This window comes from Poecilia reticulata, chromosome 2 (genome assembly GCF_904066995.2).
Source record: "Poecilia reticulata chromosome 2, P_reticulata-male-v2, whole genome shotgun sequence".
Lineage (NCBI taxonomy): Eukaryota > Metazoa > Chordata > Actinopteri > Cyprinodontiformes > Poeciliidae > Poecilia > Poecilia reticulata.
The window spans coordinates 1,077,179-1,095,309 of record NC_088831.1 but is presented as its reverse complement, the minus strand read 5'-3'; the positions used below and the strand labels follow the sequence as shown (position 1 = coordinate 1,095,309).

At 40.2% G+C, this 18,131-nt stretch overlaps 1 protein-coding gene across 1 annotated transcript in view; it reads left to right on the top strand.

Moving 5' to 3' along the window:
• Positions 1–9,459: 9,459 nt before the first annotated feature.
• The window catches only part of cd99 (CD99 molecule), a 36,716-nt gene continuing 28,044 nt past the window's right edge, over positions 9,460–18,131 (top strand). Inside the window, exon 1 of the mRNA XM_008430376.3 lies at positions 9,460–9,733. Within this exon, the coding sequence (XP_008428598.1) occupies positions 9,670–9,733 (64 nt within the window). The 5' untranslated portion in view covers positions 9,460–9,669. The remainder of the gene's footprint in view (positions 9,734–18,131) is intronic.

The following is an 18,131-nucleotide window of genomic DNA, read 5'->3' as shown; positions in this document are numbered from 1 at the left end:
CCCAATCTGCTCTTTAAAACCAACACCTCAGGCTAAGTTTACATTTTGACATCTGTCGTTATCCAGTGCATGCAATCAAAGCTCCAGCCAGCATGACAAAATTCACCTAGCTTCTGTTTCTAGTTGCTGGAACATTGATGGTCCGAGGTAAGAAACATCAAGGCAAGAAGCTGCCCTTCAACAGAGAGGTGGTTTTTGTGTCAAAGGAAAAGGAAAATCTTAGGAATTACCTTCATGATTTGTTTTATGTGTGTTTGATATTCAATCTATCTGTGTAGCTTTCATCCTGGTCAAAGCAGAGGGGACCATCATTTCAAAAGGATGTCATTGAAGTTCAGTTACCTGGCCCACTTGCCTTTTGTGGATCTGGAAAAACTTTGTGACCCTTGAAATATTTTGTGTGGGATTCTGTAGAAGTATGAGCTTCTTTTGAGGGCTGCCTCGTACCTGTAGGCCCAAAGCTAGAACCGTTTTCTGTACTTTTTGCTGGTCGAAGTCCTCATAGTTCTTTAACCTGTTTGTGGTGTTCATGGAAAGAATCTGAATTGAAGGTGTCTGGTTTGGGAACCTCAGGATTCTATCTTTGTTCTTTGCATATGATGTTTTTGCTGCTGACTTCAGACAGTAGTTCTGACATTGACATCTGATTTACTAAGATAAACTCATTTTATTGTCAGATGAAGAATAAATCTAAGTAAATCCTGAAAATCGCTTTCAAATGATGGAACAATCTTTCCAAACCAATCTGGCAACATGTGAAATAGTTATGAATTAAACATGATTAATCATATGTTGGGAGAAGCTTAGTTCAATTTCAGAAGTCAGAGAAGGTTTAGAATCAAAAACTCTTTTAAAGGTCCTGCTAAAAGCAACATTTCACATCCCAATCTAAAGAAATTCTACAACATATGATAAGCAAAATCACTGATATCTGATTTACTAAGATGTTTTTATGGATTTGGGACTTGAAAGAACCACACACAAGAAAACATGGAACAGTTGAAAACATTAAAATCAACAGCCCCATAATTCACAGCTATTCTTTATAGGCAAAGACTTTTATTTTTCTGACTTCCTGTTTAACTTCAAATGAAATGTTTTCAATCAGTCAGTCAATGGTAATTTGCGTGTTGGAGGAATCTGTGCCTCTGTCCTCTTTGACCCATTGTGAAGTACTGACTGTTGCTTTTTCTCAGGTCTGAAACAGAACCTGGCTGTGAGCCGAGTCAAACGTTGGAGTGGTAAGAAAACAAACAGCTCACACTTATTTGTTTCGGTTGTTTTTAGAATCCCAGAGCAAATCACTGCGTCTAACAGGGTGAAAGCTGAAACTAACTGGAACTCCACACTGACTGAACATGTTGTATTGCTGGCAGCCAATTGTGATATAACAGTGTTTGAACAAACTTGGTGACTAATCCAGACCTTCATTAAGTCTACATTTCCAAACATGAGTTTGTTAGTTTGCAAAAGCCTCAAATCCTCTGTGGGTTTTATTCCATCTGAATCTGGGAGTGAAAGGTTGGAAGTTAACTGTGTTTTCCTTAAACAGGGATCAGCTTGTTTGATTCTTTTCATGACAAAGGTGAGTGAACTATCTAATGTTTAAATATGGTGACATTCACCCACAGTCAGTGATTTCCTTTAAAAATCACTGACTGTGGGTCATCCCCCCTTCCATCCATCCGTCCATCCATCCATCCATCTTCTGCTTATCTCAGATACAGTAACATGCCAAACATCCCCATCCTCAGTAACAATATCCCGTTCATTCTGGAAGTTTCCAAGGTGTCCCCAGGCCAGAAGATGTGAACAGCCTGTTCATCAAGCATTTTCCTCTCTGTGGACATTCCCGGGAAATTCCCACAAGGAAACTCATGAGGTTAAAGAACCTCCTAATGGAACAGTGAGACTGATTTCAGCCACTTCAATCAAGCATTTCTTTTTCTGGATCATGATCCTCTCGCTTGTGACCATAGTTGAGGATCTGACTGCAAGCTGACTAATAATGGGAGAGATTTGCCTTTGGATCAGTTTTTTTCTTCACATCAACATTTTAGGAATACTCAGATTACACATAAAGGGTTATTCAGAGGTTTTCTGAATCTATTATAAATTCCTGTTTTCGTGGGTTTTATGACCAAATGATATAAAAATAAACAAACAAATACTTGAAACTGTTCAAACTGTGGGCCCTGACTCTATAATCTATGAAAGTTTAACTTTATGAATGGAATTATGGGAATTAAACAACTCCATCCATCCATCCATCCATCCATCCATCCATCCATCCATCCATCCATCCATCCATCCATCCATCCATCCATCCATCCATCCATCCATCCATTTATCCGGGGTCGGGTCGCGGGGGCAGCAGCTTCAGAAGGGAGGCCCAGACTTCCCTCTCCCCAGCCACTTCTTCCAGCTCCTCCGGGGGAATCCCAAGGCGTTCCCAGGCCAGCCGAGAGACGTAATCCCTCCAGCGTGTCCTGGGTCTTCCCCGAGGCCTCCTCCCGGTGGGACGTGCCCGGAACACCTCACCAGGGAGGCGTCCAGGAGGCATCCTGACCAGATGCCCGAGCCTCAACTGGCTCCTCTCGACGTGGAGGAGCAGCGGCTCTACTCTGAGTCCCTCCCGGATGACCGACCTTCTATCTCTAACGGAGAGCCCAGCCACCCTGCGGAGGAAACCCATTTCAGCCGCTTGTACCCGTGATCTCGTTCTTTCGGTCATGACCCAAAGCTCATGACCATAGATGAGGGTGGGAACGTAGATCGACCGGTAAATCGAGAGCTTTGCTTTTTGGCTCAGCTCTCTCTTCACCACGACGGACCAGTACAGATGCTGCACCAATCCACCTGTCGATCTCCGGCTCCCTTCTTCCCTCATTCGTGAAGAAGATCCCCAGATACTTAAACTCCAACTTTTCCCATGATATTCTAATTTTTTAGAAAGACTTTTTGGAAACTCATCATAGGCACCTCCAATCTCCAAAAAATGTTCTGGTAGTTGGCAATTCTCAGTATTGCAACCAAATTTTATTGAACTGCAATGTTATACTGAAATGGTTAGAAAATGGTTGTATTAGGCAGCAAACCTCTAGCAGACACATTTCAATCTTTTTCCTTTGCAAAAAGAAATTGTGAAAAGGGGAAATGTCAACATCATCTGTGAAAAAGTAAATGTTTCACATAAAAAACCCCATAAAATACTCAATGAACTTTGAATCACTTTGATAAAAGCTTGGCTTACTCTAATGTAACAGACTGTTGTCTTATGATCTGGACTAGAAACAACAATCTTATGTACCATTCACAATGCAATTTTTTTTCTTGTCTATTTTGGAAATAATTATTGAATTCAGTTGAAAATGAGATGCACATAAGATACAACATCCATTTTTTTGGTCAGATTCAGACATTTTCAAATATGTGAGCAGAATTGCCATGTGCCAAATGTTTTGTTTCCCTCCACAAGTTTCTCACAGTAGTTTTCTGGAATTTGAGAGCATTCCTCCTGATAAACATGGTGGGGTCACGTTTGCTCACACAGACCTTTTCAGCTCTGACCAGATATTTTCTGACTTGACATGATGCGGTTTTGATATTTTCACATCATCTTCTTTTCTTATGATGCCACTCTTTATGGTGAACCTTAAGTTGCTGCTCTGTGTGTGAATGTGAAAGTACTTGGAGGATTCTCTATAAACCCAAATATTTTCAAGTTAAATGACTTATCTACTAGTTATTATCTAATTATTAACTGTCTGATGTATTTTCTATTATCAGATGACAATGGATTCAAACTAGAGGATGCCCTGCTGGTGATACATGAGAATTTATTCAACAGCTAAAGCAACTGTTTCTGAAGGGATAGTTAAAGCACCATATGTAACATCTCTATTCTGCACAGTTTAATCAGAACCTCTGCATTAAAGTAGATCAAAATATAAAGACTTTATGATGTATGATTCCCATCTACTTAATTTATAAGAAACTGTTCCTGAATGAGGAGTTACTGTCAGAAATGACTTATTTTTGAGCAGAGGGCGCCACCATGTGGACAGATGACATAGCTACTGCATCCCAGATCTGTGGATCCCAGTAACCTGGGTCTAAGTTAATCTTTCCCAATCTTAATTTTTCATGACTCTGAAACGTAAACAGCAGAAATAAGGGAAAAATGACAAAAATCTATTTAGATTACTCTGGCACTTCCAAAGGAAAAGCCACATATCTTAAATTCTCTGTTTTACTCAACAGTTGATGTAAATTATGTAGTGAAAGATAAATTAAATTAAAATGACTTAAAAATACTTTATTTATCCAAAAGGGATATTAAATGTCTTCATAACTCATATCATCCAGGTATCTTCAGAGAGCCGTTGTGATGGTGATGTTGGACAGGAGGGATTTCTATCACAGTCAGTCATGCAACAAATCTGAAGAGGAATATTTGATTTGAGCTTTAGAGATGCTAATCAGCTGCTCCTGGTTGTACAAGCAAAACTTTGTTGCCACGATTATAAATCCTAAAAACTGTCCGAAAGCAAAAATATTAGAGCAAAAATATTTCCAGCAATGCAGCATCCAAAACCAGAGCGGATAATTTTGTAAAGATGCAACACCTCAATCAAATAAAAAAAATTAAATTAAATTAAGAACAAAATTCTACGAAGTCTATCCATCCGCTATAGTAGGATGTCCTTGTTGGAAGGACATCCAGAGTATGAAGTCAGAGCAGCACCTCTGCCCTGAGGAAGAGGTGCTGCAACACAGACACACGGGGCAAACAACCTATTGCTCATTTGTATTTATTTTTATTTTTATTTATTTTTTTGCTTTTTCTATTTCTTCTTTCATTTTTTGTTTATTTTCACCACTTTTCATCTGTTTTTCCTTCTATCCTCTATCCTTCTCTTTTCTCTTTTTTCTTTCCTTGTTTATTTCCGTTTTTCTTTGACACTTTCTTTCACACATACTACTTATTCTCTATTTTCTAGTCATGAAATTGTGTCAAACTGTGGCGTACAGAGGCTAAATCACAACATAAATATGGCTGAATACACAGAAGTGCAGGAAGTTGTGAGCGATTTGAGCAAAGATTTGAGAAATTTAGCTGCAGTTGGAGGAAGAAGCAAAATCAAGTAATGAAGAAAAAAGGAGCCATTTCTGAAGGACTGCAACAGAACAGTGAACCTAATGGTTTGTTTTTGGACTGCAGAGTTCATCTGTGTGTAATGTCATTTATGAATGCAGTTGTTCTGTTTATTGTAGAGAATAATCAGCATACAGCAGAAGGATGTCTCTCAGTGACTGTGTCTCTTCCTCCTGGTATTAATGGTCTAACTTTTTCCACAGCTGTGAAACCCAGTGGAGGAGGTGAGTCTTGCTTTGTCTCAGACTAAATGGAGAAAAAGAAGCCATCCTTGTTAGTAATGGATCGGACCTTGCTGGGGTTAAGTGGAGTGTAATGTGAAATGTGTGCAGATGACCAAGCTTTTGTAGTCCACAAGCTGAACACGGTGATAGAGAACCAGAACCAGGAGCTGCGCCTGCTGCAGCTGCTTGCTAACCGCTTATGATGAAGCAGGAAGATGAGGATGAGAATATCAAGCTGTTCCCTTCATTCTGCTCAGTTCAGTTTCGTCTGTCTGTTAATTTTGGCTGTTTGTGTTTAAAGGTTGGACGAACAGAGGGATGAAGACTTATTGAAATCTTCTGAAAACAAAGGGATCAATATAAAAGCATGCACTATATAAGCATAGCAAGACATGTGTAAGATGTCCTACTCCAAAATATCTCAATAAAATCAATTGTGGCAAAAAATATACAATTATGCAATTCAGAGAATCTGACAAGGTCAAAACATCTGGCCGAGAAAACAAGATGTTCTTTTCAACAACTTGCAGTGCCTCCAGGCTTTTAGAAGAAATGTCACCATTTTTATTAATATTAGGTGGATTTTGAAACTAGTTATAATAGACATTTTCATATTTCTACCCATAGACAATTTCAGAACCTTAAACTTTGTTAGTTTCACTTTGCACTAAATCTCCCCAGACTTCAGTCAAACAATGACTTTCTTAAAAAACAATGACGATCACTAGAATCACCATCAGAACCAATCAATAAGTATTTCCTCCACATGTCCTTTTCTAGTCTCACAGGCAAATTATGCTACACGTTGACAATAACTTTTGTGGTTTACAGTAGGTTTTCCTATTAATGAGCTGATTAGTGCGGTGTGTTTCTATTCAGACTCCTGAACCATCTGGCTGTAGCTCCAGCAGCTTTAATATACAGACAAAACAGTTCAAGCTCAGTCCGACTGGCCAGGATAGTTTAATACAATTTTTTCTGCCTTGCCACAAATTCTGAGCTGAATTCAGGTCTGAACTTTGACTGGGCCATTGAAACACATTTATCAGTTTTGATTTACATCCACCTAGTATCGTTGGCTGTATGTTAAGGTTGTTGCCTCGAACAGGTTTTCCTCAAGGATTGTCCTGGATTTAGTTCCACCATCTTTCCATCAACTCTAACCAGATTTCCTGATCCTGCTTGAGGAAAACATTCCCACAGCATGATGGTGCCACCACAGTGTTTCACTGAAGAGGAAGTTGCACTCAGGATGATGTGCAGTATGGGTGTCCTTCCATTTTTGCAGCATCTAAAGAGCATGTTGCCTGGTTTTCTTCCTCTAGGTTGATGTCCATGTCTTGGTAGATCTACAGCTTGTCTGTTTTAGAACCTAATTCTGCTTTAACCTTCTCAGCTTTGTCCCTGACCTTTCTGTTGTGTTCCTTGGTCTTTATAGCAGGTTTGTAGTGAAATACAATTACTTTACTTATTTTTCATGTATCTGTACTTAAGTAGATTTAATTGTCAATGCTTTTGTCTTTTACTCCACTACATGCTACATTTAGTATCTGTACTTTCGACTTTACTACGTTTCTATAAGTTGTTGCATTACACATGACTCTCCTGTCACATTGCAACTCCATGTGGTTCAAGACGTGGCTGCAAGTTTTGAAAATGATGTCAGTAAATTAAAATATTGTTCACCTGACGCATTAAAAAAAGGAAAAGTATTTTTTAAACTTGTTGACAGTGAGTGCCTAATATCCTTTTGTTAGGTTTGTCTGGGTCGGTTTTTCAGGCAGACAACGTCTGAATCAAGGCCGTAAATCCCATCTTATTGTTGGGAGGGACCATAAACAGCGACATTTTTTAAGATCAATTTTGGGCGGGTCGGCAAAGTTATAGTAAAATGTGATTTAATTTTTTGTGTGTGTTCAAGCTGCACCCTCAAAAATGACTAGTAAGTAGCAATAAATAACAAAAGTGTTTTTCTCAGTAAACAACCTGTTGAGACCTGTAGAAGTCAAACTAAGATTAAAGTTGCTTAGATACCAGTTTGGTTCAGTCACAGATCTAATCTCTGCTACATCTTTACATAAACGCAAGGCTCTAAATAAAAGCAAGTTTTAATAAATAACTCTACTTAGTAAAATTCCTCATAAATATTGATTTATTGCATCAATATTTCTCCCTAAGACATGACTTCTCATTACAAGTCATGTGTTATTTAAATTATAACTGAAGTTGTTTTAAACTTTTTATTTTTTTCATGTAAAAATGTAAATATGTGGGAATTGAATATTTTGGAAGTTATCATAACTTAAACTTAAAGGTCAGCAGCAGAGTTTTCTAGAAAAATATCCAGATTTTAATTTGTGGTTTTAAAGGCTCTACGTTGAATATGGTAAGAAATAAAGGCATATTTTATTTTGTTTTACTGTCAGCTGCAGTAGCTCCTCTGCTGTCAGCTAGTGCTAATGCTCAGCCGCTCCCTCCAGTTTCAAACTCTTCTTATTAAAGTAAGAGTTAGAGCTAAATATAATTGAAATTGAAGCAGTGAAAGTAAATAAAACATGTTTCATGTCTTTTAACTTTAAGTATTTACTTACTGGAGGGTTTTTTGTTAGTGCTGCAGAGCCACAGCTAACAGCTAACAGCTAACAGCTAACAGCTAGCTCCTCACTTCAGCGGCTCTAACGGCCTGTACCGATCAGACACTTTGGACTGAACCATTGTTCTAACAATGGGGGCGGGGGGCAGACCTAAAAATGAATTCTTATTTTTTTCTTAGCTGAATGGCAGATTTACTTCGTTCTTTGTTTCTATTGCCTTTATTATACACTCTAAACTTTGACAAGTTGACTTTACTTAAAAAAATCTTGGAAACAGATTGCCTTGAAAAAGGTAAGTAAGCTTAACTTACTTATTCGTATGTTTTGTTTACTTAACATATACTTGTTCAGTGTTCTTGAGACCTTGTTGTATGAACTTAACTGTGTCAAGTTAATTTAACTTAGCTTAGTGAAGTTGTTTCAACTTAGAAGTAGCAAGTAAATGATCCTCTTCTTAACTCAACTACACCAAGTTAGTCCAACTTACATGAACAGTGCAGTTTACTTAGCAGAATCTAGGAAACCGATTGCCCTAAATAAATTAAGTAACCACAGCAAAAGATTTTAAGTTCACAAGATTCAACATTTTATCTTCCTTCCTTCCATCCATCCATCCATCCATCCATCCATTTTCTTCCACTTATCCGGGGTCGGGTCGCGGGGGCAGCAGTTTCAGAAGGGAGGCCCAGACTTCCCTCTTCCCAGCCACTTCTTCCAGCTCCTCCAGGGGAATCCCAAGGCGTTCCCAGGCCAGTAGAAAGCAGGGCTTAAAGTAAAAAAATTGACTGGTAATTGAACTGGTTCTACCTCTTTCTAAAACCAAAGTAGAGGTTTACCTAAGGTTTATTTCGGTTCTAAGGCCGCTCACTCCGGCTCTAACGCCGGTTATTAGGCCGCTTACTTTGGCTCTAAAGTCCTAAGTGAACCGACGAGCCCTTGAGGAGGGAGCGGTAGAGAACGGCTGGCCGAAATTAATGTTCAAAAATCGGATTAACCTTGAGCTAAACGCCGCTTGCACCGTGGAGCTCCAATAACTAACTTGAAGCTAACTTCACTGTGGTTTAACGCATGCGCGATCTGATCTCCAAATTATGCCCCGCCCCTTCCGTGACACCTCTCACATACAAAATAATGAGTCTATATTTTATTAGTTTATATGTGCAATCTTAGTCTTGTGACTAAGACAAAAAATTGTTTGCGTGTGTGATATTTTAGTAGTGTGCGTGTGCAGATGTTAGTACAGTGTATGTGTGCGACAAAGATACAATTTGTGTGTGTGAGACATGTTACTGGTGTGTATGTGCAATTTGAGTATTTTTTGAGTGAGTCTTTCATAGTGTGTGTTAGACAAAACAGATTTTGTCCTAACCGGCCCCTCATACAAAAGTGTTTCTTCGACCTTCACCGCCTGTCAGTCAGTCACTGTGTTATTAAACCAACAGTGACGGTGACGGGTGTCTGTGTTGGCAGAACTCGGTGACTCAGCCTGGGTGTTTCCGGACCGGACCGGACCGGACCCGCCCTCTGGCTGACACACCCAGCCTGCGCTGCAGAGGCCGCGGTGACTCACAGTGTAACTCTATACCCGGTTCGGTTCGGTTCAGCTCAGCGGGGAACAGACTGGTGTTCCCAGCTCTCGAGTACTGGATCAAAACCAGTAAAAACTTCAGGAGTATCTCCACCCGGCCTGAGGATGAATTTTTGTCTACGGATATTTTCCCTCCTTTTGCTCATCACTGCAACATTAACGCAGGATGGTGAGTTTGCTGTTTGAAACTTTTAGTCTTTCTTTGTGGGGGGACTCGGAATGTTTCAGTGCAGGCGCGTCGTCTGTTGAGAGACAGACAGAACATAAATACATGTATCGTCAGAAACATTTATTATCTCAGAAACAAAGTAGAAGATGAAAGAATGAGGGAAATTAGGAGTTAATCACAGTAAGCGCTGATTTTTCCGTCAGGTTATTTTTGCACTCAGCTTCATGCTTCAGTTTTTATTGGGTATATAAATAAAATCCTGGAACTGATTACAGTAACGCAGCAGCTCCTAATAGAAAAGGAGGATTTAGGATCTACGTCGTTCCTCTGCAAGAAGCTGGGAGAGTTTTAGTGTTTTGTTTACTACACGGGTTTCCTTTAACGAAGTTTATTCCATAGAGAATTTTGAAGTGCAGCCATTTTCTAGTTGTGTTATTTGATAAGTTGTATTCGCTCCGAGTAATTTCATTTCTTCTCTGGATTTCTGTGTTTCTCAAGTGTCAAAGAAGATTGGGGCGGATCTTTATTGTAGTCAGAAAGTTGAGTGAAAACTTTAGGAACTGAGTTACCAAGTACCTTTTTTAAAGGGAAATGTTAAAAAGCTGTAAAGGTTTATTTCTGAGAAGAGGAACACAGATCTCTGAATCATCAAATGAAGCACACAACCTTTTAGTCTGTAGTAGAAGCATTTAGGAGGAAAAAGTGATTTATTCATCAAAAGTATATTTAAGTTCGTGTACAGAAGAGTTTTGTGTGTTTTTTTTGTTTGTTAAAGGACAGAATGAAAACAGTTTACAAGTAATCTAGACTGGATCAATCGTGGATCATTCATGAAGCTGAGAGAATAGTTGAGTTTAATCTTTAAAAAACAAAACTGTGTCAAAAGCTTGCTGGCAGACCTTACATTCTCTGACAATATTCCTTCAAAAAGATATTTCTGCAGGTAAGAGATCACATCGTTGGTTATGTCTTCACAACCTGGAGCTAAAAAACGTTCAGTGTCTGACATGGTGAACTGTGTTTGACTGTTTTGGATTCTTTGTTACAAGAAGTAAAACCTCAAACCTCTGAGCTCACAACATCTGCATCATCAATAAGTTATAGAACAAGTCTAATATTACAGCTCACAAAACCATATATTATATTATAGAGGTGTGCTGATCGATCGGTCACCGATCATAATCGGCCGATTTTCGTGAAAAAGTGCATGATCAGTGATCGGTGATTATTGGCTCTTGTTGCCGATGCCGATCACCTGCATCTCATTTCTCAGCCTGCCTGTGCAGCTGGTCTCCTCTTTCCTTCACACTGCGCAAACGCACAGCAACAAATCCTAAGCGATGTGGAACTATAACGCACTGAGTGAATGGGGAAGTTTGTGTGTTGCGGCGGAAAATTGAAGCAGGTCAAAATGCATCAACACAACGAAGCTAATACGACATAAAAACAATGTTATACTTGATGGAGTTTGGCTACATCGAGGCTCACTGCAGTGTTACGGCTTGATTGGCCTCATTGGTGTGTTCAGGTTGCAGTTACCTGCCCCTGACTTTGGTTTTTCTGTACTGCAGGTTATTTGGCTAGTTTAAGGTGTTTAACCTTACTAGATTTTGGACATTTTTGATGTTCCATATGTACGTTGTTGGAGGTCCATGAGGATTTTTGTACTTTTGTTGGGGGGGAGAGAGGATCTGGTTTTGTAATAGCTAAGTGCTGTCTGGTATTTATTGTTTTTGGCAACTCCATTTTAGACGACCCTGTTTGTTGTTTTAGTTTGTTATTTTTGGGTTGGACTCTGGGCTGAGGGCACCGCCGTGGTTTGCTGCCTGAGAGGTTTTGGCCTGGAGGGATTTGCTGCCAGCGGTATCTTGGTGCTTAAAGTGCCTTGGCTCTTGGAGGAAGGCCTGAAGACTAGGCTAAGGTTAGTCAGGGTTTTGGCACTTGGTTAGCTGTAGGAAAATGGAGACTTGCCATTTGTTTGTACCAGTCATGCATTTCCTGGTGGTTGTTGTTTAAATAATTTGGTATATTTTGACTTGTATCCATTTTTTTGGAAGTTGGTTTGTTGGGTTAGTTTGGTTTGAAAATGGATACTGTGAGTTTTTTTTTGTCTTCCCCAACATTGGAACTATTGGAAAAGCTTACGAGGGAGCAGATTCGTCAAGTAGCTGAACACTTTGAAGTTGATCTTGAAGCTGCAAAAGGATTAAAGTTACCTCAGCGAAGGAGTTTTTTAAAAGACAAACTTATAAAACTGAATGTCTTTACTGTCTTTCTTTCAGATGCTGATGAAACCTTCCCTGGTTCAGATTCTTTAACTGGTGCCTCAAAGTTGAAAGATGAATTGTCAAGTCCAACAGTTTCTCAAGCTTCTCAATTAAAGTTTCAGTCTAAGAAAACTGAGATGGAAATGCAGTTTGAGTTAGAAAAATTACGACTAGCACATGATCTTGAGGAGAGAAAACTAGCTTTACAAGAAAAGCGGCTGGCTCATGAGCAAGAAGGAAAGAGGTTGGCACATGAGTTGGAGGTACAGAAATGATCTTGGGAAGCTGAGCGTCTGAAGTTGAGGTCTGAGGGCAGATTAAGTGGTGGATCTGTTAATCTGCCCAAAGGTGGTGGGTTTTCTGGACATAACTTGGTTAACATGTTGAAGCTGTTACCTAGGTTTAATGAACAAGATCCTGATGTGTTTTTCTCTTTGTTTGAGGACATGGCAGAGGACAATGACTGGAGTGATCTAGATTGCTCCATGCTGCTGCAAAGTGTGCTGGTGGGTAAGGCCCAAGAAGCCTAAGTTTCATCAACTTCAGCTGAAAGAAAGGTGTACAAACCTGTTAAAGAAGCTGTTTTGAAAGCTTATGAACTGCTTCCTGAGCATTACAGGCAACAATTTAGGAAGTGCAGGAAAGCTGAAAAACAGTCAAATACAGATCTTGTCAGAGAATTAAACACCCAGTTTTATCGCTGGTTATCAGCTGAAGGTGTGGATGATTTTGAATCACTTTGTGACTTGATGGTGTTGGAACAGTTCAAGAACATTATTCCAGATCGGGTGGCTATATACATTAATGAACAAAAAGTAAAAACTGCTGCTAAAGCTGCTGTCTTAGCAGACGAGTATGTTCTGACCCATAAAGCTGTGAGGGATTCTAATTTGAAAGATGACCACAGCCTTAAGGAATCTCATCATAACTGGTTTCCTGGTAAAAATAGATTGGAGCCTACATTGAGATCTAAAGCAGACTTTGTTTGTAACTATTGTCACCAGAAGGGACACTGGAAAAAAGAGTGTCCGCTGAATACCAAAACTAAATCAAGTAGGGGTAAACGGGATCATCAAAAACCTGTGGCTTTAGCCAGTGTTGCACAGCTGCATTCAGTGGAGTCTACACCTCTAGCTAAAGTTGAAAGTGTAAGACCAACTGTTTTAGCTGCACCTGTCGACTTTCAGTCTTTTTCAGAACTGACTGATTCAGATCCCCAGACTTTTGAGAAGGATGTCGGACAAGATTACTCTCCTTTCATCACACATGGGTTTGTTTCTCTGAGTGAAGTTCAAATAAAGTGGCTGTGAAAATTCTGCGTGACACCGGAGCATCCAAGTCTTTCATATTGGATTCTGTTTTGCCATTTTCTCCATGTTCTGATACTGGTTGTAGTGTCTTAATTAAAGGCATTGGGATGGAAACTTTCTCTGTGCCTCTCCATAGGATCTACTTGCAGTCAGAACTGGTACAAGGAGAAGTAACACTAGGTGTTCATCCTTCTTTGCCTGTGGAAGGTGTGTCTCTCATTTTAGGAAACAATCTGGCAGGTGGACGTGTGTGGTGATATGTTGCACCTCCTCTAGTGGCCCGAGCTTCTCCATCTGTTTCTGTGTCGGACAAATGTGCTCAAGACTTTCCTGAGGCATTTCCAGCTTTTGCAGTAACTCGTGCTTTGGCTGATAAGGAGGTTGAGTCTGGTAAGCCTGGTTCTGTTGAGAAGACTGCCTGTTTGCCAACTCTTCCAGTTCCTTTGCCACTCAGTGAGTTGATTGCAGCCCAGCAGGAGGACGTAACCTTAGCTGCTCTGTTTGACCCAAGTCCACACAGCTGAACAGGACACAAAAACATCATGTGGGTATTTTCTACAAGACGATCTGTCGGTACATAAATGGTTGCCTTACAGTGACAGTAATATTGTTGGTCCAATTTATCAAGTTGTTGTTCCAGTCAGGATCAGAAACCTTGTTTTGAAAACTGCTCATGGTGAATTGTCTGGCCATTTTGGAGTCAATAAAACTTATAATCGAGTTTTACGTCATTTTTATTGGCCACGTCTGAAAAAAGATGCGTCTGAAAAAAGATGTTGCTTATTTTGTAAAAACCTGTCACACTTGTCAACTAACTGGGAAACCTAATCAGACCTTGAAACCAGCTCCACTTTTTCCAGTACCTGCTGCTGGTAAGCCTTTTGAACACTTGATCATTGACTGTGTTGGCCCACTGAGTCCTTCAAAGTCAGGATCAGTGTATTTATTGATGGTTATGTGTAAAAGCACTCATTATCCTGCAGCATATGCTCTGAAAACCGTTACAACAAAGTCGGTGGTCAAAGCTTTGTCTAATTTCATTTCAGTATTTGGAATTCCAAAGACCATTCAGACTGACAGAGGTACCAATTTCACTTCACGCATGTTTGGTGAGATTTTGAAACAACTTGGTGTAGTCCATCAACAAAGCAGTGCTTATCATGGTCAAAGCCAGGGGGCGCTAGAGCGTTTTCACCAAACCCTTAAGGCATTGTTGAGGGCATACTGCACAGAGTTGAGTAGAGACTGGGAAGAAGGTCTGCCTTGGCTACTTCTGGCAGCTTGTGAAGTTGTACAAGAGAGCACAGGGTTCAGTCCAAATGAACTAGTGTTTGGACATAATGTGCGTGGTCCTCTTGCTATTCTAAAAACTAACTTAGAGAGATCTGATCCACCATCAAACCTGTTTGACTATGTCAATGGTTTTCGTCGCAGACTTTTCTTGGCTGGCAAACTAGCTTCTGAGAATCTGAAAAAGGCTCAGAAGAAAATGAAGCGGTGGTTTGACCAGAAGGCTGAAAATAGAGTGTTTCATCCAGGAGATGAGGTGCTTGCCTTACTTCCCATTCAGGGTTCACCTTTTCAAGCAAAGTTATATGGTCCGTATTCTGTGTTGAGACGGGTGTCAGCACAAGACTACATGGTTTCTACCCCAGACCGTAAACGACCAACTCAGCTTTGCCATGTAAACTTACTGAAGCCTTACTTTAGTTGTACTTTGGAAGAAAAAGATGTGAAGGCAGTTGCTGCTTCTGTGAAGGCAGATTTGAGCTGCACCGCAGGCTTGGATGAGGATGTGCAGACTCCAGATGACACTGCGTTCCAGCCCAGACTTAAAAACTCTGAGATGTTGTCTAACTTACAGACATTATTGAGTCATTTGTCTGCAGAAAGAAGTGAGCAGTTGAAGCAGTCCATTTTGGATTTTCATGCCTTGTTCAGTGACATTCCAACATGTACTAATTTAATTGAGCATGACATAGATGTGGGAGATGCGCAGCCCATCCGTCAACATTTTTATCGTGTACCTCCTGAGAAAAGTGAGTTTTTGGAGTCAGAAATTCAGTATTTGCTGGACAATGGCCTGGCTAAACCATCTTGTTCCAGTTGGGCTTCGCCATGTTTGCTGGTTAAAAAACCTGACGGTACTTATAGATTCTGCACTGTATATAGGAAACTGAACAGCATTACAAAGCCTGACTCTTACCCACTTCCTCAGATGGAAGATTGTGTTGATCGGGTTGGAACTGCAAGGTATGTGAGTAACTTTGATTTGCTCAACGGTTACTATCAAGTACCCTTGTCTGCTCGAGCCCAAGAGGTGCCTTTATTGTACCATCAGGATTATACTCTTGCACTGTAATGAGTTTTGGCCTTAGGAATGCACCTGCCACTTTCCAGCGGTTGATGAATCAAGTAGTGGCTGGATTGGAAGGTTGTGCTGTCTACTTGGATGATGTAGTGGTCTTCAGTGACACCTGGAATGAACACGTGCTACGTATCCGGAAGTTGTTTCAGTGTTTTCAGGATGCTCGTCTAACTGTGAACTTGGCTAAATGTGAGTTTGCAAGAGCTACAGTGACTTATTTGGGAAAAGTTGTTGGGCAGGCAAGGACATGTAAAACCAGTAAGTGCTAAAGTCCAAGCCATTGATGGTTTCCCACCTCTTCTTCAAAAAAGGAGTTGATGAGGTTTCTGGGGATGGTGGGTTACTGTAGAAACGTTTGTGAGAATTTTTCTACTGTAGTGGCTCCATTAACTGACCTATTAAAGGCTAAAGTCCAGTTTAGGTGGTCATCAGTTTGTCAGAAGACATTTGAAAATGTCATGTTCCTATTAAGCACTACACCAGTTTTGTCTGCTCCAAGATTAGACCGGCCATTCCAGGTACAGGTTGATGCAAGTCAAGTGGGGGCAGGAGCCATTTTGTTGCAGAAGGTGTTGACCATCCAGTGTTTCTTTTCTAAGAAGTTCAATCAACATCAACTTAATTATTTGACCATTGAGAAAGAGGCCTTGGCTCTTATTTGGGCACTGCAGCACTTTGATGTGTATGTGGGTGGGGGTGCGTTTCCTGTTGTGGTATATTCAGATCATAACCCTTTGACCTTTTTGCACTCTTTACAGAGCCCCAATCAGCGGTTGATGCGATGGGCCTTATTTCTACAGCCTTACAACCTTGAAATTCGGCACATCGAGGCACTGAAAATGTGCTGGCTGATGCATTGTCTCATGTCATTGATGGACCAGACTAACAGGAAAAAAATGCCTACAGAGGTCCTAGTTGGGATCCTCTGATTTAAGGGGGAAGGTGTTACGGCTTCAGTGGGTCTCTGCCCTTTTCCTTGTAGGGTTCTGCAGACAGGTCCCTGCAGGTGATGCGTGTTGCCCTGATTGGTGCTCTGCAGCTTTAAAACTGCCATGCATGCAGCAGTCAGGAGGCTTTTCCTCCTCTCTCCTCAGAACCCTATTTGGTTTGGTTTGTATTGTATCTTATGGTTGAGATTTGATAGGTTTGTTTTGCATTTGCTTATTTCTGGTCAACTATAGGTTCTGCTTTAATCTATTTTTGGCTTCTCATTTCAGGCATTCCTTTTTTAAGGTTTATTTCTTTAATATAATTTAATAAATTCTATTTTCATTAAGTCATTGTGTGGTCTCCTTTAATGTTACCCCATCAAAAGAGCCTGGTGGACGTAACAGTAGTAAAAAAGACATATGGAGGATCAGATGGCAGGTAAAGCAGCGCACAGCTACAAACACTCACCCGGATTAGCATGACGGTCAGAAAGCTAAATAAATAACCCGCAAAATTATTTAAGTCTTCGAGCTGCGATGTGGTTCTGTTCTCGCTGTTGAACCGCTGCTACGCTACAGGTAGTAATATTTCACAGACGGAGCGCCGCTTCTGCTCCACCTGGTAGTATTAAGAGAATAAAATCATTCACTTCTGGCTCTTTATATTCTCTTGTGCTCCCGGATTCAATGATGCCATGCGTGGAAACAAAAATCACACAGATGACAGCGTCACAATAATCAACATTTATTCAAGACAGATTGCAGACTATCACCAGAAAAGCACATCACACAACATCAGAAACCTCAGAGCACAAACACATGAATTACCTGAGAGTTTTGAGAGAGGAAAAAAGACAAAAGATGGAAATGACAAACAAAAAGCAAAGACATCTTTGGAGAGTGCTGGATGCAGAAGGAAAATGAAGCAGCAGTCTGAATTGGTACTCCTGGGCACAAACCTTTATACTATAGGCATGCTTTTCTCTTTAATATATTCAAACAAGGCGTATCTTTGCTCATCCAACCAGGACCTGTCTTTGACCCTTTTAAAGTTAGAAACTCCCTGCAATTTGTTCACAAAGGAGAAACACCAGTTTCTCCTTTGTCTAAATAAGGTAGAAGCAGACTCTCCGAACTCCTGCTGGTTTATGGTTTCCACAGATCCATGTGAAAAGCTGGAACTTCCTACTGATTGTTTCCCAGACAGACAAAGAGCAGATCAGAGATCTTGACAAACAATCTGCTTTAACTATAGGTAAAATAAAGGTCAATAGGTGAGAATATGTTGTAAATTTTAAAACTATATTAGGCTATTTCTGTCAAGTCATGTTAAATTTTAAAACTAACTTATTTTAAATTTATTTTCTTGACACTATCCAGCCTCCTGCGGCTTTTCAGTCAAAGCATGTTATTAATAACTAAGAAAAATGTCTTACAAATTAAATGTCGAGTGATTTAAAACATTTTATGTTATATTCAGTTTTTTTCACCATGTCAGATGTTAGTTCTGGAAGACTTATCCTG